The following is a 20832-nucleotide window of genomic DNA, read 5'->3' as shown; positions in this document are numbered from 1 at the left end:
GCCCGCTCCCTTGCTTGCTCGCGCTTTCGTTCGCGCTTTCCTCGCGGATCGAGGAGTCTGTGGTCAGAGGCTGCGGCCGGGAAGGGAGGCAGAGGCGGCGGCTCAGGAGAAACGAGGCTGCGGTGGTGGTGGGAAGATGTCGGGCGAGGACGAGCAGCAGGAGCAAACTATCGCTGAGGACCTGGTCGTGACCAAGTATAAGATGGGGGGCGACATCGCCAACCGTGAGTGCGGCCTCAGGGGTCTGGGATTCCAGGCTGAGGGGGCGAGGCAAGGGGGATGATGCCGGCTGGCCCCGGAGTGGCTGGAGCGGCGTGGTCGTGCTGAGTGAGCTACTGAGGGGCCCACGCTGGTCCACGGGGAGCGGCATGGTGGGAAGACCCTGAGCTGCACCTGGGATCTGAGTGGCCAGGCCTGGGTTGGAGTCTGGACGTGCAGGCTAGCGGCGGGAAAGAGCGGAGAGCCGGGCCTTCAGCCGGCTCGGTCCCTAGGCCTTTGGTAATGAGACAAGGCACGTCTCCTCTTGGCTCGCACCTCTTGGTCCTCCGGGCCTCTAGGAAACAGAGGTCCCGGGACTAGGCGGGCCTCGGTCCAGATCCCTGCTTCCTCTGATTCTGGCATTGGCGAGGCCACCTCCGAAAGGAAGCGCCCAGCTGTTGGCGACGGAAGCGCCCCTCTGTTTTGTCGCGGCTTCTCGGCGTCAGGACTCGAGCTGGCACGTGTTGCTCGTCCCCGTGCGGATCGCTGGTTCCCGTTTTTAACTCTGCTACGGCCCGTGACACCAGCTTCTCCACACGTGCTTTGCTAGAGTTTTCCTTCTTTGCTTCACCTCCTTTCCTGGTGGGGGCCCCCTTCTACCCTTGGGCCAGCTCAGGAGACCGTTGGAGGGCACCCCTGGAGCTTGTAACAAAACTTTTGGACATTTACTTGGCTTTCTTGAAGTTACTCATTACTGCTACCCTTCCAGAGCCCTAGTTGCGCAGTGGTTAAGAGCGCGGCTGCTAGCCAAAAGGTCGGTAGTTTAAATCCTCTAGCCGCTCCCTGGAAATCCTATGGGGCGGTTATGCCCTGACCAGTAGGGTCGTTATGAGTCGGAGTTGACAGCAACGGGTTTGGTTTTTGGTTTTCCTACCCTTCCAATCTGTGCAGATAGCCTTAGTTAGCCTAAACATTTGATTATTCTCAGGGATTTGACAGCTCTGGGAGTGTTTTGAGGTGCCCCCTTCCAATCCCAGAAAGGCAAGCTTGTGAATAGTACTGGAAAGGGGATGGGGTAGACTGATTTCAGAATTGCTAGAACTCATCGTTTTAAGGACTGTACTGACTTCCTGAGTAGCTGCCTGCCACTCTAGGCAAGTGCCTCACTTTCTATTTTCTCTCCATTTCACCTTTCCATTTTAAAAGCCAGTTAGGGAGACAAGCTGCTTGTCCTTAGGCTTTTAAGTGGTTTTGACTGACAGATAGTTGGGGAGGAGGTATTTAGGATGCTTTTGGTCCTCTGGCTGAAATAGCTTTTTTTTCCCCCCAGACTTTCAAAGGATTAATAAAACTTAGATCTCAAAAATCTAACCCGATGTTTAGGATGGTCCATAGAGAGGGCATCCAGTGAACACAATAGTGTTTCATAACACAATGGACATTTAGTATATTACCCTTATTTTTGGTACTTTTTAATTTTGATAGTAATGGTTTGGATCAGAAAAAAGTGTTCTTTCTAGAAGTTTGTAACTTCTGAGGCTCTTATGGTCCAGATTCCAGTTTTGAAACTTTTTGGGTCACATACCTCTGAGATCAACTGTAAGTTATAAACTGTAAGTTGTAAGTTATGACTGCTGAAGCCCAGGGACCTTAGATTAAGTGCCCTTATATGCTTGTTTATGAGGAAATAAGTCTGCATAAATTGAGATTACTAACACCTAATTGGGCTGTCTGAGAAGGGAAGAAGGTAATATTTAACAGTGAATCAGCTTCGAGTCAGCAGCTCTATGTCTACCTTCTTGTTGCTGACGCATATAAAATTTCTTCTAGTCTGCTTAGCATGAATGTTGGATACCTTGGCCAGAGCCCCCTGAAGTTCATAAACTCCTGTCCTACCACACCAAAGGTATCATCTTTAGGAAGTCCAAGGCCTTGCCTAGGGAGACAGATTGTGTATACCCAGTTGTCACATTATGTAAAGGAGGGAAGGCAGTGTTGACCTTTTTTAGAAAAGGTAGGCAGAATTCAAAGATTATAGGTAGACACTTTCCAAGACGTAAAATTTGCTCCCTCTTTCAGCCTCAAGGCAGTGGCACCAGGGTGTATTAGGAATCCTGAATCCAACTTCTAGTTATTTCTTGAGTGGTAACATGCAAGGTTGACATGGTAGGATTCTGTCCCCAGGAGTACTTCGGTCTTTGGTGGAAGCTTCCAGCTCAGGTGTGTCCGTACTAAGCCTGTGTGAAAAAGGTGATGCCATGATTATGGAAGAGACAGGGAAAATCTTCAAGAAAGAAAAAGAAATGAAGAAAGGTAAAAACAAAACAATTTCTATTAATTTCCTTTATCCAGTCTTGAATGTTTTGTTTCATTTTAATGATGCAACCTCCATCCCAGCTCTGGTTGAGATATTTGGAAATTTCAAATGGCAGGTGGGACATAGGCAATTTTCTACTGAGCCCAAACTGACTGCAAACTTAAGCAAGACCTCGAAAATCCTTCCATTTGTCTGAGGGACCACAGGGCTCCAAGACAGTGGGGCAGTAGGCTAATAGAAATTTTCATTACAGGTATTGCCTTTCCCACCAGCATTTCAGTAAATAACTGTGTATGTCACTTCTCGCCTTTGAAGAGCGACCAGGACTATATTCTCAAGGAAGGTGATTTGGTAAAAATGTAAGCTTAAACCAATATAGACCATTTGTCTTCCTGCTAAGCATTTATGTAGTATCAGTTCCTAAGTTCATAATTTCCTAACATTGTACTCTACTCTCGCTTTGCAGAGACCTTGGGGTCCATGTGGATGGCTTCATCGCTAATGTGGCTCACACTTTTGTGGTTGATGTAGCTGAGGTAGGTGGCCTGCCTTGAACTCTTTCTGTTCAACGGGGGGAGGGGGGTATAGGGTACCCACCCCAATCACAGAAGTTTTGAGTCTCTAGAGAAGCAAAAGGAGAAAGGTTGCTTTTGGCCTTGCAAAATGGGCACACGGGTATTAACTGAATAATCAGTTGAGTTGAAGGGCTTTGGAATGCTCTAATTGCATTTCCTCCTCTTACCTACAGGGGACCCCAGTAACAGGACGGAAAGCAGATGTCATTAAGGCTGCTCACCTTTGTGCTGAGGCTGCCCTACGCCTGGTCAAACCTGGAAACCAGGTAAGCTATTTTGTCCAACTCCAAAAGCTTGATAGAGCCAAAGATGCATTAGTCACCTACAGCCATTCAATATTGAACTGTCAACTTCCCCACAGCCCTCTTATCATTAAAACAAACAAACAAACAAACAAAAACTGCTTTTTATAGCTACATCTTAGGATAAGATTTCTTAAAGAGGCAGGAGCTAAAGATCTTCACACTAAACAGCAGTTAACTTGGAGTACCTGCCACTGGCAGTACTGTGCCAAGTATATGGGGATATGTGGTCCCTTCCTCATGCAGCCTATAGAGATCTTTTCTATTTTGTATGTTTCTTTTCTTAAAATAATTTTAGTTAGGTAGCCTACAACAAAAGATACAAAACTAACTTTAAAAGCTTATAACACAACAGTCACATCATAAAAAGGATAGGAGAGAGAATGGTAAACCAGTGCCAGAAATAGGCCAAAAGTTAGCCCTGTGCTTAGGACATATTAGGATGATAAAGTTCTCATAGTTAATACAATTAAGCATATCAGATTGTCACTGGAGACATTTCTAGCATGCAGATTTCCAGAGACCCATCGTCCTTTCTTTTCTCTCCTGTTCTGTGCGGTCTTGTTCCTCATTCTATGCTTTTAATCTGTGTACTTTTCCCCATTATTTTTAATTGCGTAGTTTTTACTTAACCTTTCTGTGTCTTAGTTTCCTTATAATGATAATCTACTTCCTGGAGCTGTTAAAAAGTATTTTGAACAGTGCCTGCTATAGTAAGCATGCATAATTTTGCATTTTTATTATTTTATATAGTATTATATGTCTTCACAGGAAGGTGATGTTTTAGTGGCTTGTATATAACTATAAAATCAGACTGTCTGGGTTCACACCCTATTACTGCCCCTCTCCCCCAAAAAAAACAAACCCATTGTCAATTCAATTCCAACTTATAGCCACTGTATAGGACAGAGTAGAACTGACCAATAGCGTTTCCAAGGACCAGCCAGAAACTGCTGATCTTTTGATTAGCAGCTTAGCTCTTAACCACTGCACTACCAGGGCTCCTTTACTGCCTCTTACTGTTTAAAAATAAATTTGAGCTCAAATTTCCTCACCTATAAAATGAGGGGAAAAAATTGTGCCTTATTCTCACACGGTGGTTGTGACAATTAAGATACTTGATATAAAGTACTTAGAACAGTATCTGGCACATAACTGTTCAATAAGTATTACCTGTGATTAGTTAAATTCACTTTTCTCTTTGTCTAAGAACCTTTGCTTAGGTGAGGATGAGATCATGTTTGAAAGTAGTGAGAAAGGAAAAATAGGAGTTTGCTGTCCGTTCTCAGTAGGTTATACTACCAGGTATAATGAAAATAAACTCTAGTTTTGAAGTCAGAAAACCTGGGTTTATGAGCAGGTTCTTCCACTTAATACTTGTTTAACCCTGGGCAAATCGTTTAACCTTTCTAAGACTCAGTTTATTCATCTTCTAGATTGGGGTACAGATTTGCCCTGTTCACTTCCAGAATTGTCTAATTAGACCAGGTTTGTGAAAGTGCTTTGTAAAATTATATACAAATGTAATATACTTTTTAGGTTGTAGGAATATAGGGCTATGAAATGAAAAACCAAAGAGAATGATTACACTAGACAGAGGATATTAGAACTCTCAGCTCTTTGTTTCTTATTCTTATGGTAGGGGACTGATACTTCTCACCTTTCATTTGATCTTGTACTTCTAGAACACACAAGTGACAGAAGCCTGGAACAAAGTTGCCCACTCATTTAATTGCACTCCAATAGAAGGTGAGACCTCAGATAATAGGGTTGAGGGTCTAAGGATGAGTGGTTTAACAGAATTGAGGCTTTTGCTCCCTTGAGGATCCATCTTGGCTCTAGCTCAGTCTAGACCAGAAACCTCAGAGCCCTGTGTTCCCAAAGCCAGGCACTTTTCTCTCATTGCCTGCCCCATCAAACTACTTAGGTGGGTGGATTTAGAAACCTTTTGGGATTCCAGATGGCTGGTGCCACAGGCTTTATCCTGTCTGTAGGTATGTTGTCACACCAATTGAAGCAGCATGTCATCGATGGAGAGAAAACCATTATTCAGAATCCCACAGACCAGCAGAAGTAGGTGCCAGCCCCACCTCACCTTTCATCATATGATCAACTTTTTCTTCCACGCTCTCAGCCTAACCTTGTCCACCTATTCCATGCTCCTAGGAACTACTTATTGCTCTTAATGGTTCCCCTTCCCACTATTCCTTTTAGGAAGGACCATGAAAAAGCTGAATTTGAAGTACATGAAGTATATGCTGTGGACGTTCTTGTCAGCTCAGGAGAGGGCAAGGTGAGGTTTACCTGAGCTAGCTAAGGGGGCTTACTGAGGGTGTGTTGAAGAACACAGGCCCGAATGTGACCTGACTTACTCTTTTAGGCCAAAGATGCAGGACAGAGAACCACCATTTATAAACGAGATCCCTCTAAACAATATGGCCTGAAAATGAAAACTTCACGTGCCTTCTTCAGTGAGGTGGAAAGACGTTTTGATGCCATGCCATTTACTTTAAGGTACTGCACTTAGCAAGGAGAGGACTTGGAACCAGTCTGACTCACAGACCATGCTCCCAGGAACACCTTTCCCTCTCCCACTTCCTCCTCTTTTTTCCCCTTTTGCCTAGACTTGTAGTACAGACACAGTCATGCTCTCTTCATCTCTGTCTTAGTTATCCAGTGTTGCTATAAGAGAAATACCACAAGTGGAAGGCTTTAACAAACAAATTGATTTTCTCACAGTTTAGGAGGCTAGAAGTCTGAATGCAGGGTGCTGGCTCTAGGGGAAGGCTTTATCTCCCTGCCAGTTCTGGAGGAAGGTCCTTGTCTCTTTGAGCTTTTGCTCCTAGGCGATCTTCATGTAGCTTGGCATCTCTCTTGCCCCATCTTTGCTTCTCAGTTTGCATTTAGTCTCTTTTATGTCACAATAGAGATTGACTCAGGATATACCCTATACTAATCCTGTCTCATTAACATAACAAAGATAATCCATTCTCAAATTAAATTACAACCACAGGCACAGAGGTTAGGATTTTATAGCACATATTTTTGGGGGACACAGTTCAATCCATAACCCCCTCCCCTTCGACCTAATTGAAGCAGGAACGCAATCCTAAGCATAAGCCTGAGGTTAGGAGCTATTTAAAAACATGAGTAAGATGGTAAGACTTGATGGGGAGTTAAGGATACCTGAATTCCTCTTCCCCTACCCAGAGCATTTGAAGATGAGAAGAAGGCCCGGATGGGTGTGGTGGAGTGTGCCAAACATGAACTACTACAACCATTTAATGTTCTCTATGAGAAGGAGGGTGAGTTCTAAAAAGAGAGTTTAGAGTTCCTGGTTACATGGTACTCACCCAGCCCCCCGCCCCCACCCCCACCCCCCATGACTTAGGGTAAAGAGCTAAGTATGAAGAAGGAATATTTTGTCAAAACACTTCTTCATTTTTCCCATAGGTGAATTTGTTGCCCAGTTTAAATTTACAGTTCTACTCATGCCTAATGGTCCCATGCGGATAACAAGTGGTCCCTTTGAGCCTGACCTCTACAAGTCTGAGATGGAGGTCCAGGATGCAGAGCTGAAGGTTAGTGTGGGATGGAAAGTGAGGAGCACATGGCATCTGTCCTGGGAGAGGGCGAGATGTCAGCAAAGCTCTGAAAAGAGCTATAGTACTGGGAGTAACACTTCGTGTTAGTGTTTCCTCCACATTTCTTACAATTTGTTGCCTCTTCTTCCTATCTTCCAGGCCCTCCTCCAGAGTTCTGCAAGCCGGAAAACTCAGAAAAAGAAAAAAAAGAAGGTGTGTTATGATCTTTCCTTCCTGGCAGGGTGAACCTGATCCCTCTTTATTCCATCTTTCTCGGTGGTGGGTGGAGTATATATTTCTGTATATCCTTTTTTTCCCCCATCTCAGCCCTGACCTAGATGATTAAGATACTTTTGTTCTTGGTCCTCCAGACACTGCTTCAAGTAGTTGGGAACTGACAGGTCTTCTCTTTCTCCTTTCCCTGAATATAGGCCTCCAAGACTGCAGAGAACGCCACCAGCGGGGAAACATTAGAAGAGAATGAAGCTGGGGACTGAGGTGGGTCCCATCTCCCCAGCTTGCAGCTCCTGCCTCATCCCTTCCCACCACACCCCAGGCTCTGTGAAGTGCAGTTTGTCTTCTCCATCCAGGACCGCCAGCAGAGCGGGGTCTCCCTGCCCCCATCCCAGTCCCCCAACCCATCCCTTTCCAACAACAACCAGCTCCAACTGACTCTGGTCTTGGGAGGCCAGGCTTCCCAGCCACTGAAGACTACTTTAAATAGAAAAAAGAAATTGAGTAATAAAATCAGGAGTCAAAATCCATCGTCTTCAAGCCCCTCTTTCTAGCCTTTTTCTACTATGCTTGGTCAAAGTTTGTGGCCCTACAACAGAACAGGGAGGCTAAATTAGCCACCACCACTAAAAACTCAGCTGAAATTTTTTATGCCACTCTAATGTCAGCATTTTCTCATCTGTTTTGGGGCTTTTTCCTCTCTTTCTCACTCCCCCAAAGTATTTTGTCCTCAAAATAGAGGAGCTATTCTTCAGATTGTTTTTATTCACATGTGGCAGATTCCTCTTACTGTCCAGGTTGTCTGGTCAGGCCTCTCCCATTTTCAGGAGCCGGAGCCTGCATTTACAAAGGGATTCTTGTCTATCAAGTGAATTCTCACTTGTAAATCTTTTTAGTCATTTTTGTTCTGCAGGTTTTTTTTTTTTTTTTTTTCATTTTCACAAAGCTGTAAAGAAGTAATCCATCTCAACCATGTCCTTTTCTTTGGAGTCAGTGGGATCTTCCCTTGTTTCATCTTACGCAAACAAGAGCTGGAAGCTCAGCTGAGGTTTTGTTTCTTGTCTGAGATATTTTGACTTCTCCCCTTTGAAAGAAAGACCAGGAACTGGAGGAGCAGACTGACTGAAGAAACAACTCCTGGCTTTCTGAAGCTGTGGACTTGGATTGGATGAATTGCTGGGGGTTTGGAGAGAAAGGTGATGAATTTCAGTACCTCTGGCATGCTGCCCCAGGAAACTAGGGCTCCCACTAATTTATGAGGTTTTTAAACACCTTGAAAATGAGATGGCGTTAAAATAAATTTGGATTTGGTCATATTGATGTGCATTTGTATGTTGCTCTTATTTAAACAGAGGTGGGGAGTACCGGTTGAGTAAGTGAACATCAGTTGGAACTGTTTTTCTACAGTGCCATAATCTACCTCCTAGTCAAAGAATATTTGGAGTTGGGGAAGACACAAATCCTGGATTCTCTGAATTACAGCATAGTAAATTACATATAGGAAATGGGAGTTTGATGGTGATTTAATTTTCTAAAGTAGCAATGTGCTACTTGCTGTTGACACTTTGGGACTAGGACACTATGTTGTGTATTGTAAAGAAGAAGAAAAAAAAAACACTATACAAGTATTAATTTAGGAACCCAGGAAGGATGCTTTAGTTTTTAATGTTCCGTAATCAGGCGTTGAAATTCATAGTCTTCAAGCCTTTTTATACTGCTCTCTGCTTCAGGGCCAGGTAGCTTGAGTGAATATTTGTTCATTAGATTTGAATACCTTACTACATGTGAGGCACTGGTGACTTGGAGGTATTACAATGAACAAGACTGGACACAGGTCCCCTCAGATCTTAACAGATTAGTAGGCAATTAACCGTGGAAATTTTGATGGACTTAATATATAAATTTCTTAAACATATATGTTTTCAAAACCTTGTCACACTCTGATGGTGACAATACTAGAACTACTTAAACACTTGTAACAAGGACTGTAAATTTTTAAAAACTCAATTTCCCCGAGTTAAAAAAGTGAAATGTTATTCTATAAATACGAAAGGGAAACCATCAAAAGGGAGGAGGAGGGATTATAGCACAAGATTTTACAGTATTTTAAACATTGAACAAGGTAAAATCTATGCTGAGTTCTTTTTCATCCTTCGTAATTCAAGTTTCCTGAAACCAAATCTCTGATGATTCTGACCTAACCACACCATGGTCCTGGCAAATTCTTAACACCAGATGTCATTCTTGCTCTGGAGAAACCAGTTGCCTTCAAGTCGATTGTGATTTATAGCGACCCCATAGGGTTTCCAAGAAGGGCCTGGTGGATTCGAATTGCCACCCCTTTTGTTTAACAGCCAACCTCTTAATCACTGCCCATGCCCAGTGCCATCGAGTCAGTTCTGACTCAGCGACCCTATAGGACAGAGTAGAACTGCCCCATAGAGTCTCCAAGGACTGCCTGGCAGATTCGAACTGCTGACCTTTTGGTTAGGAGCCTAGCACTTAACCACTACACCACCAGGGTTTCCTCTTAATCACTACGACTTGGCTAATCTGGCTTGTTCCCCTCTGTACGTTGGTTTTATCTTCATCCCTAAGTGGGGAATTACTTATTCTCAACAAATTCCTGGCAGTTTAGTTTGGGATGGCTAATGACATTCTGCCTCAGGCATTGTGGAAAAAGCTCCTAATAGCTGGCTATTTTATTCTCTAGGAGTTTTAGGAAGTTGATCTTTAATAGTGACTTTTCCCCACTCTCCATTTCCCATCCTTCAATGTTCTGGCATCTAGCACCTTCGGAAATAACGATACTGAACTTCCCTGCAGCAATTTAATTTAGAAAACAAGGCAAACCCATAAAGCAAATGATGAATTTTGTACACACAGTAGGCACCAATACAGAATAAAATGGAGGGTTTTGCCAGGTAACTGCAACTCCCATAAGGCAATGAGAAAGGAGGCGGAGGTCACTCTCTTGTCCGCACCCCTTGATACCATACTGGGAGACGCTCACCTTATATAATGCAGTGTTGGCGTAATGAAAATTGTGGGGCAGGGGGGCTTGGTAATTTGAATTCCAGATACTCTTTAACGAGAGAACTAACGGCGTCTACAACGCTTCAGCTCAATAATTCGACCACCTGCTGTTTGAGAGATTGTTATTTCACTCAGGCAGCCCCGCCCCGGGGGGGCGGGAGACGGAAGTGACGACACTGGATGCTTCATAAAATAGCTGTAGGCGGAACTCGGGCTCTCTCTCGGCCTTAGCGCCATCTTGTTAGGTAGGTGTTTCAACAGTGTGGATTCCGCATAGAATCCATTAACATCTTGCGGCTGCACTTAACCATCATCTCAGCAAACTAACTGTAGCTTTTTTCTCTTTCCCCGTAGAAACCTCCGGACCATGAGAGCCAAGGTGAGCGATTCCTGAACAGTGAACTGAGTCGGTAGGGATTGGCGAGTGGGGTAAACTAGCGAAGTCCGCCATGGTACCCAAATCGCTGGGTTCTCGAAAAGTGCCCAGGAGCTCCTGGGATAAGGATAGTTTGGTGGGAAGCAGAGGAGTTGGGGAGAGATGGCAGGAGTAGAAGACTGCAGGTGAGATGCGGGTTTACATCGTGGGATCCAAACTGATGGCAGTTGCTGCGACCAAGCCCTCTTACTTAAGAACCTGACTGAAAGGGCTTTTGATACCCCTACCTAACCTGTTACTGAAACTACTGATTTCTTGTTTTATTCTCTGCCTCTGTTACGATCGGTTGCAGTGGAGGAAGAAGCGAATGCGCAGGTATGTTGAGGCGTTGTCAGTACTGGAAGCGGGACGGGAGCACGCCTTCGGTAAAACTTGGGGGGCGGGTGGCATTCGGTCTAGGAATGTAAAAAAATTGAACGCACTGACTTGCTAGAGCCAGGAAGTGAAAACTAAAATCGTATTGCTGTTTCGTTTTACCATTTCACGTGTTGTATGACCAAAAGGTCAGCAGTTAGAATCCACCAAGCGCCCTTTGGAAACTACGGGGAAGTTCTACTGTGTAGTAGAGGGTCGCTTGGAGTCGGAATCGACTCGACGCCGGCGAGTTTGGGTGGTTTTTTTCTTTGTTTTGTTTATGTACATAAGTGGGAGAGAAACACTGACCATAGGTTTGGAGGCAGGAGTTAATGTATTCATTATCTACTTGCAGGCTGAAGCGCAAAAGAAGAAAGATGAGGCAGAGGTCCAAGTAAACGCTAGCGTGTGCACACACGGAAGCCACAGCAGCAGGAATATGGAATGTCGGAGGCCAGGGACGCTGGTACAAGTTGTTGACTGCATGCTACTGTCTGGAACTTATCTCAGTGGATCTAGAATTTCCATCGCCATTTGATCGCTGCGAACACCTTCGAGGGGCCCACCTTGCTTGTACTAAATCAGACCCTTTTGATATTTGCCCTGGACCTATGACAGTCTGGACTAGTTCTGTTCTCAGTTGTGGCTGAGTGTAACATGTGCACAATAAATCATCTCTTCTGCTGTTTTGGCTGAAGAACCAAATCTTCTTGTCTGTTATATGTGATTTTTTTTTTTTTTTTACGGTTCTTTTGGGGATTATCACATTTTGTTTGCCGTGTCACTAGTGACCCGTGCTATGGAAGATGTGAAGAAACTCCATCGGCTACAGAGCCCTGTTCGTGGGTTGCAGCCCCGGGCCCCAAAGCCAATACTTAGAAGCCCTTTCGGCAAAGGGTGTAGTACACGCCTGGGGATAGGTTACCGGGTTGTTTGGGAGTAATGGCGATTCCAATTTGCCGCCTCTTTTCGGGGCAACGGTATGTGGAGGAGATGCAGGGCTGTTTTGATCGGGTTGCCATGGTGACTCGCAGGGGTTGCTGGGAACTTCCTGTGGCTCGCGCAAATACTTAACACGCCATAGAGTATAATTCCGGGTCTGGTGGCTAGAGCGTCATTTCTTCCGCAGGAAGCGGAAGGATGATTGGGTGGGCGGCTCTTTGTCGAAGCTAGAGGACCGGCAGGCGGCAGCAGCAACTACGGCGGCGGCGGCAGGTGAGGGAGGCGGGAGAGTTAGGTGGAGGCCGCGCCCGGAGGGGAGGAGTCGGGCCGGCCCAGCGGTTGGTCTCGGGCGGTCCACACATGGCCCCCCAGGAACGAGCTGTCTCTTTCTCACACCCCAAGGCCGAGCCTCTTTTCTGAGTGACCCCGCTTCGCGAGCAAACGCCAGCTCCGTGACGTCACAACCTTGCCCATCCCCTCAGCTTGATGTCACCTGGAGCCCCCCCCGCTCCATTTCGGGCTCCCGTAGTGTCCTATCCAGCTGGTCCACGGCTGAGCGCCGGCGGCGCTTCACGGAACCTGCCAAGCTGGAAGACTTGCTGTGGGGAAACTCGTAGAACTTTTTTTTTTTTTTTTTTTTGGGCAAACTCTGGGATGTTACCAAGCGTCATAATCACCATCCCCAAATCTAATCTGCCATCCACTGCACTGTCAGTCACTGCCCTTCTACAGCTCCGAATTCGGTGTTCCTAACCCCAACTCTAGGCCGGGGTTTGATCCCCACATTCTCCATCTTGAGGCCTGCAGGGCACATCCCTCATTCTTCGTTTTCCATCCTATCGTCCCAGCTTCTCCAAATTAGTTCTGTCGCTTATTCTTCTTGCTGGCGACATCTCCCTTTGACAGGTGAAGAAGTGCAGTTTGAACCCTAAGGAAATTTTGAAGTGTCCAGAGCTCTTGCCGTTTTGTCAGACTTATTCTTGTGACAAACCACCCACCGTCCTCCACTCTTACCCCTTCTCCCACCCAAGTGTCTTTTTTTTTTCCTGTTCAGAACCCAGCAGTGATGTGGAGGTGGAGACCCACAGGAGCTCCGGACTTCACCTGAGCTACCTCAGGTATTGAATAATCCTGGGAGAATTGGGTGGGAAGGAATGTCCTATCTGATTATCTGCTTCTGGTGAACTTGCTTCATGGGTCAGGCTTGGAAAGATGATAATTTATTCTTCACTTGGTGATTTCCTTTTCAGTAAAAGTTTTATCTTCTCTTTTACCACCCCTTTTCTTGATTGTTTCTTTTATTTTGGGGTTACTTCCTTTTGGAGGTAAAGAACTCGTCTTCTTTTATAGATCCTCTGGTCTGATCAGTTCATTTTAGGGGAATTTGAAGGTAAAGTCAAGGCAACTGGGGAGAGCGAAGGCCCAAAAAATCAGGAAAGCCTTATATACTCACGGGGAAACAATATGAAGTTTTCCTATTTGGACACCAGAGGGAGCCTGAACACTGCCTAGGAAAAGCTTAGGCGGTCAGACACGTGGTAGCAGAGTCTCACAGTCTTGGGGGTGGTAGGGTGGTGGTTGTGTTAGAACCGAGTCAGTGGACTGACATTCCTGAGCTCTCTAGGGAAAGAAGAGATTTAAAAAGCTTTTATAGAGTCTGTATATAAAGCAGGTCTTTATGCGGTGAGGAATGGTGTAGTTTGATGTCAGTGGGATCTTCCCATAGGGAGGGGGGCAGGAAGAGGGTGTAGAATGGGGAAAGAAAGGTCACTTGTTCCTGTGGAATTAATTCCTTCCTCCCACCTTGGCCGTTTCACAGGTGGATCTGTCCTGGGGCCTAGAAGTAGAGATTGTAGCTATAGCACTCCTTCCTTTAAAGGGGAGTGGAAGGAGGCTGTCTTCATGGGTTGAGAGTGTTGCTGGGTGAGGAGACAATACATAAGTTTAGGAGCTGCCCTCAAACTGGTCATACCAGTCTTCACCCAGGATTTCTTGAGCTTTAGAGATCTGACACAGGGGCCATGGAAGAAGGGTTAAGGGATGTTGTTTTGTTACCAGTGCCCCGTCATCCCTAATAGCTCACCAGCCTATTTTGACCACTGTTCCCTGTCTCCTCACAGCTTATTTAGATACCCACAGTAGTTTTAATTTCACTTCTACAACTTTAATAAGGCCAGGTCAGAAGGGAGATAAAATTCAACACTATTCTCTCCCTTCCCCCTCCTCAGACCGCCTGTCAGCATTGAGATGAGGTGGCTTCATCCCAATTGCCTCCCTTCTCCGTTAGCCAGGCAAGTGTGAATCATTCTGACCAAGACTAGGTGCACAAGGGCCTGGGCAGGGACGTCTGACAAACAGCCAGTCCAAACAAGAATTCTCTTCCCTTAGATTCTCTATCTCCAAAGCAGTTTCCCCTCTGGCCTGCCTCATGCTGGGCTGCCCTGCAAGAGTGGTAGCCTTTCTAGAGGACTCCTGTTTGACACAGCTTTCCTTTTTCCTAGCTGTCACCAAGGGTGGCAAGAAAAGGAAGAAAGCCCTGAGTTGGGGGGAACCAGGATGCCTGACCGGGACAGCTATGCCAACGGCACAGGGAGCAGCAGTGGAGGCCCTGGAGGCGGTGGCAGCGAGGAAGCCAGTGGGGTGGGGGCAGGCAGTGTTGGGGCCAACTCAGATGCCATCTGCAGAGACTTCCTGAGGAATGTGTGCAAGCGAGGCAAACGTTGTCGCTATCGCCATCCAGACATGAGCGAGGTGTCCAACTTGGGGGTAAGCAAAAATGAGTTCATCTTCTGCCATGACTTCCAGAACAAGGAGTGTAGCCGCCCAAACTGCCGATTCATCCATGGCTCCAAAGAGGATGAGGATGGTTATAAGAAGACAGGAGAGCTTCCCCCTCGGCTGAGGCAGAAAGTGGCAGCTGGCCTGGGCCTTTCACCAGCTGACCTACCGAATGGCAAGGAAGAAGTCCCTATTTGCCGTGACTTCCTCAAGGGGGACTGCCAGAGAGGAGCTAAGTGCAAGTTCCGTCACCTGCAACGAGATTTTGAGTTTGATGCTCGGGGTGTAGGAGGAACTGGTGGTGGGGGCTCAACAGGCCCGGTCCTGCCAGGACGACGTCATGATCTCTATGATATCTATGACCTCCCTGATAGGGGCTTTGAGGACCATGAGCCAGTCCCCAAGCGTCGGCGAGGTGGATGCTGTCCTCCAGATGGCCCCCATTTTGAATCGTATGACTACAGCTTGGCTCCCTCCCGAGGGGTGGAGTGCAGACTACTAGAGGAGGAGAATGCCATGCTCAGGAAGCGGGTAGAGGAGCTAAAGAAGCAGGTCAGCAACCTGCTGGCCACCAACGAGGTGCTGCTGGAACAAAATGCCCAGTTTCGTAATCAGGCCAAGGTCATGACCCTGAGCTCCACCGCACCAGCCACTGAGCAGACTCTGGCCCCCACTGTGGGCACTGTTGCCACTTTTAACCATGGCATTGCTCAGACTCACACTACTCTTAGCAGCCAGGCTCTGCAGCCCCGCCCTGTATCCCAGCAAGAACTGGTGGCCCCCGCTGGGGCTCCAGCTGCTCCCCCAACAAATGCCGCACCTCCTGCTGCTCCACCACCCCCACCTCCACACTTGAACCCAGAGATCACGCCACTGTCAGCTGCTCTGGCTCAAACAATCGCCCAGGGAATGGCACCTCCACCTGTCTCTATGGCTCCTGTGGCTGTATCTGTGGCCCCTGTGGCCCCTGTGGCTGTATCAATGGCCCAACCCTTGGCAGGAATCACAATGAGCCACACCACCACCCCCATGGTGACTTACCCTATTGCTTCCCAGAGCATGCGCATCACAGCCATGCCACACTGATGGGGCAACCGGACACTCCCCTGGTACAGCCTCCTAGGGCTAGGGTCGAGGGGCTCTTACTTACCTACTCACCTAGCCCTCCTAGGCCCTGTCTGAAGGGCTTACTGAAAAACTGGACAAGAGACTACAAGGAATATGCTTCTGAGAAGGGGTTGGGCTGGTGTGTTTTTTCTCACCTCCCTCTCATGAGGGTCCTCTTGTCCATCTTTCTTCAAGCCTCACAGAAGGGGCTTGCATGGGAGTGCAGACTCAAGCCAGCAAAGAGGAAGGACTGCCTGAGGGGCTGTGTGTCCCCTGTTGGGAAGTTGAGGACATCCCTGGTCTTGTCCTCTCTTCACAGCACAGCACAGGTTCCGGCACTGGCTTTGGAAGAAAGAAAAACCCTACTCAGAGGGAAAGCCAGGGAAGATTGGGAAGTGGGTGGCCAGGAGAGAAGGCCTGATAGGAGCCTTCAGACAACATAGGGCCCAGTTGAGTTGGACAATACAGAAATTGCTCCTGGGCCCCTGGGAAGGTGGGACCATAGTATTCCAGCCCAAAGGCTAGGGAAATGTTCATTACCTTAGCTTAGGCTGGAAATCCATAGGACAGGGCTTACCACTTTCCAAAGAAATAAAAAATAATTATTTTTAACAAATGGAGGCAGTGAAAACTTGCTTAGATATTCTGTGTGGGGAGATGGGAGCAGTAAGTAAATCTCATGCTAAAATGGGATAGAGACCCCACCCTCACATAGCTTGGGTAAGGTTGGATGGAGGCCAGTGAAGGATAGAGACCCAGAACATGATCAAGTGGGGCTTTGGGGAAGGCTCTTTGTGGGGTAAAAGCATTGCAGCCACCTGGTCTAGTCTAAAAATAGCACCATCTGTTTCTAGTCTCTGCATATGCCATTCCCAGGTTGCCTTGGTAACCAGGGCTCCTAGGGTCACTTAGGGGGGCAGGTACTGAAGAGGGTACATGTAATGGGAATGGGATGTTATGTAGATTATAAATTCTTCAGTTTTGCAAACAGAGCAGAGCAGGTGATGCTTGCCTCTCTTGAGTTGTCGATGGGAGTTAATGTCTCTCCTACCCTATCTTTTCCTCAGTGGCCAATGCCTTAATCCTTAAAAGCCTTGGGAGGTGCTGAGAAAAGGAGAGTTCTGGGGACACAAACCTCAGGGTTCATCCCTTTCCTCTGCTTGCACAGAGGACCAGAGAAGGTTTTTAATCCACTTAAGGATCAAAAGGCCAGGGGCCTCGATAACCAAACCTCAGTTCCTCCTCAGCTCATGGCTGATGTAGGGGAAACAACTCAGGTGTCTAGTCTAATGGAACAGTGTATTTGGGGGTCGAGAAAGTGATCTTGCGTCGTGCTCCCCCATACCTCCTGCTACCTCTTGCTGTCTTGGCTGGTTGATCACTTAGGTTATACCTGGGGTTGGAAGCCTGGGTCAAGGCCAGTCACTTAAAAAAAAAAAAAGAATGGGGCTGACGACTAAAAGTGGTCAAATGTTTGTGCATATAGAAATGATACATTGATAAGCTTAATGTTGATTTTCTAGCAAAATTCTGGATCATTAAAGAAGATGGTTTATGAGCATTTAGAGAAGAATGTCATCATAGATACCAACATGAATTTCTTCCAGTCAAGTCCTGACAAACTATTTTTTCCAAGTATTTCTGAAGAGGTAGATGTGGGAAACTAGATGTTATATGTCCTGTGTTAATGTGCTCCAGCTAAAGGCCACCAGGATACACCTATAGTTGAAAGAATTGGGTTTAATGCTCATTGCAATGAGGAGAGCACACACCATGGGGAACAGTGGTGTGTCTCAGCAAGAGGATGCTAAGAGGACTTAGGATTTCAACTTTGGCTAAGTAATTTTGGGAAGGTTAAAGGAAGAGGGGGGTTCACTCTGGATTGGGATAATTCTATGATTGGGTATCTTTTATCTAGGAGGTTAGACTAGAGCAAGGCTAAAGCTGTAACTGGTAAAGAGGCAATTGTCACTCATTAGCTCGGAGAGGGGATATGTGGTATTTTGTGGTTTGCACGCTGACCTGTTGTCTGTGCTTAAAACTATGAAGTGGTCTTTTTTTTTTCTCACTTCATCACAGTCACTGAGTGACCTTGTTTGATGTTAGTGTTGAGATTATTTGTGCCCCACATAACACCACTGCTTAGCCATGAGAGTCAGATCAGCCCCTAACAACCTCAGACCCTAGCATGTGAGGCACCAGATGTCAAGAGTGAGTTCTTTCCTTTCTCACCTGCTAAGTCATTGCAGATAAGAAAAAATTATGGGTCAGTTAATAGTAGAGCTTGGTGGAAATAGAACAATTTTACCCAGCAAGTGTTGATTAGTGCATTCATGTTCGAGAAGTCTTCAGTGATATGGCCAAGGGCTATGTCTTATTTAAACAAACAAACAAAAAGAAACCAACTTGGATAAACATGCAAAAACCCATTAACAACAGTAACACAAGGAAGTACTAGATAATATTCAAATTGTCTGTCAATTGATTATAAAACATGACACCCTATCCCCCCCCCCATTCCCGCTTAAAAAAATTGCTTAGGGATAAACAAAACCTTGAGCTTGTCAGAGGAACAGTGTAGAGGTCTGCATTAGCAATAGTTCACTTGAGAACAACTTGGAACTTCCAATTGTCTGCAGAATTTAAAATCTTAGTCCTCATTGGTATTTCAGTACTTATTAAGAGCCTGCTATGTTCTAGGCACTCTTTTAGGAACTCCCTAAGGGTAGTAGAACTCTGGTCGTGAGTTGTAAACGGCAGTTCCACTTTGTTCTTTTTAAGTGGAAACACTCCTGATGTGTTCCCTTCTAAATGTAAGGTTTTAAGAGGGTCATCGACAAACCAGCGGGGTAGCTGAAGAAAATTGCCGAGAGGACTGAAGGGAGACCCAATAGATGTCTTCAAATATTTGAAAGACTGTCCTATGGAAGAAAGGATGAGAAGGTTTTATGTTCCTACTCAGGAAATAAACAGGGAGTTCAAACAGCTAACTTTTATTGGGTGCTTAATATAAGCCAAGGCATTGTGCTAGGCACTTTACAGGCAATATCTCATAGACACAGCAGGTACTATTGTACGCATTTTGCAGATGAGAAAGCAGCCTTAGAGGAATCTACCCAGGGTTCCACATCTAGTGAGGGATGGGCCCAGGATTCTATTCAGGCAGTCTGACTCCAGACTTGGCATAAGAAAGTTCTAATAATAGATATCCAACAAGGGGACTACTACTTTGTAGTAACTTAAAAGGAATAACAGAAAAAATTTCCTCAAATTCAGTTGCCCTTTCTGGGCTGGGACTAGAATACCACATCTGACCCTCTGTCTCCCCTAGGAGGCAATTATAGTTTTACATATATATGCAGATTATATGTCCAGGAAGTTTCAGTACTGTCACTCCTCACTTAGGCCCCTCCCTTTAAGACACTTCCTCTGACAAAGGGCCATCCCTTCCTGTCACCCACTTACTATTTATCACCACCAGGTGGCATCTGGGCACAGGACTGCCAATGGGCAGGGACCCACCCTGTTGTGCTGCTGCCTGCATTGCAGCTGTTGATCCTGTGGCTCCTGGGCACCAGCTAGGACTATGCCTTCCTGGGGATGAGCTTTCATCCCACATATACTATCTTCAGTAAGACGGTCTGATGATCTGGATAGGGGGAAGAAAAGTTTGGAAAAGAATCTCTATAATTCCCCACCCCTGTCTTCTCTGCTCTAAAACACCAGTTTATAGAGGTTTCACTCTAAGGATTTTTTTTTTTTTTTTTCTAGTACAGCTCTGCTTCATCAATTGGCAAGCAGATGATATTTAAGTTCCTTGGGCCCGTTTTCTACCCGCTCACCTCTGGGGATATGGAAGATATGGGTAGGCAGAAAATTGTTCCTTGCACAGTTCTGCAAACGGAATATAGCAGCCTACATACTGCCAGCTGCAAGGAGGTAGAAAAAAAGGAAGTGAGAGAACTGAGGGAGAGAGACTGGGCAGCGACAAGTTTTAAGCAGTTTTGATGAAACACAGCCTGATGAAATCTATGCCTGCAGAGCCAGATAACATTTATCAGCTGCAGATCTAGTCTCTCCCCAACAGTCAACCCTAGTCCCCGGCTGCGTCAGACAGAATAACGCAATAAACACCACATATACTGCATTAAAAGTTTATCTTATGCCCAACGCATACCTCTTCTGCTTCCAAATAGTCTACTTTCTAGGTGGAGAAACACCCCACCTCTAAGGCCAGTTACTAACAATAATAGTCATCATCAATGTACCCTGCACTTTTCCTTTTTCTGAACCTACTTGGTGCAATGTAGAACTGCATTAGTTCTATACCTGATAATATTCCAAATCTTCCAACGCAAGCAAACGAGAAACTGAATCATCTCACTACTCATGACTTCTCAGTGTTCTCGCAGTTCCTCCAAACCAAAAAAACCCGAACCCTTTGTCATCGAGTCGATTTTGACTCAGGATCAGAAAATTCTTGGAAAATGTAATCATTTCTGAAGTTGAACCCCCATTTTTGAGATGACTTTTTTTTTTTAAGACGATTTGATTTTAATCTGCCCTCCTCAGGAGAGAGAGAGATGGCTAACTCTTGGAGATTTCCAAAAAGAAAGCTTCATTTCCTAGTCACCCCTCTGCTGCTCTCCCCTCACCGAAAAAAGGCTGGATCATCCCAACTCTGTAATTCTCTGGTTATCCAATTTTTTCTAATGTCTGTCATTACACTACACAGACAAAGCAAGGGGGCTGGGGACCGGATAGGCCAAGTCGGTCATTGAACGCTTTCATACCAAATAGGGTAATTCTCTTTTCTTCCGACAGCCAGGAAAAAACTGAAGGATAAAGAATGTTCTTAGAGTATGAAAACTAGGGAAAGCTGACAAATGAACATATAGGAATCCCAGAAGCGAATCCTCCCAAACCGTCCAAATGGGGTGAAAGGAAATCTTGATCCTCCACAACTCCC

At 45.9% G+C, this 20832-nt stretch overlaps 2 protein-coding genes across 2 annotated transcripts; both read left to right on the top strand.

The window, feature by feature from the left end:
* The first annotated feature begins 10 nt into the window (after positions 1-10).
* Positions 11-11741, top strand: PA2G4 (proliferation-associated 2G4). The gene is made up of 14 exons (XM_003405120.4): positions 11-224; positions 2383-2511; positions 2769-2874; positions 2982-3051; positions 3264-3356; positions 5078-5141; positions 5387-5465; positions 5607-5685; positions 5773-5906; positions 6603-6697; positions 6846-6973; positions 7136-7189; positions 7408-10997; positions 11392-11741. Exons 1-13 carry the CDS (start codon positions 137-139, stop codon positions 7471-7473), a joined length of 1185 nt encoding a protein of 394 aa, XP_003405168.1. The 5' UTR covers positions 11-136; the 3' UTR covers positions 7474-10997; positions 11392-11741.
* A 122-nt stretch (positions 11742-11863) lies between these two features.
* ZC3H10 (zinc finger CCCH-type containing 10) lies at positions 11864-17357 on the top strand. The gene is made up of 3 exons (XM_023557482.2): positions 11864-12251; positions 13033-13096; positions 14480-17357. Exon 3 carries the CDS (start codon positions 14535-14537, stop codon positions 15840-15842), a length of 1308 nt encoding a protein of 435 aa, XP_023413250.1. The 5' UTR covers positions 11864-12251; positions 13033-13096; positions 14480-14534; the 3' UTR covers positions 15843-17357.
* Positions 17358-20832: the final 3475 nt, after the last annotated feature.

Source organism: Loxodonta africana, chromosome 4, assembly GCF_030014295.1.
Source record: "Loxodonta africana isolate mLoxAfr1 chromosome 4, mLoxAfr1.hap2, whole genome shotgun sequence".
NCBI lineage: Eukaryota > Metazoa > Chordata > Mammalia > Proboscidea > Elephantidae > Loxodonta > Loxodonta africana.
Note: the sequence above shows the minus strand (reverse complement) of the source record. Positions and strands in the feature narration are given on the sequence as shown.

Coding starts and splice junctions, on each gene's coding strand:
- PA2G4 (XM_003405120.4), top strand. CDS start 137: ATGTCGGGCGAGGACGAGCAGCAGGAGCAAACTATCGCTGAGGACCTG. Junction 2,512..2,768: donor AGAAAAAGAAATGAAGAAAG/GTAAAAACAAAA, acceptor TTTTCATTACAG/GTATTGCCTTTCCCACCAGC. Junction 5,142..5,386: donor TAATTGCACTCCAATAGAAG/GTGAGACCTCAG, acceptor TCCTGTCTGTAG/GTATGTTGTCACACCAATTG.
- ZC3H10 (XM_023557482.2), top strand. CDS start 14,535: ATGCCTGACCGGGACAGCTATGCCAACGGCACAGGGAGCAGCAGTGGA.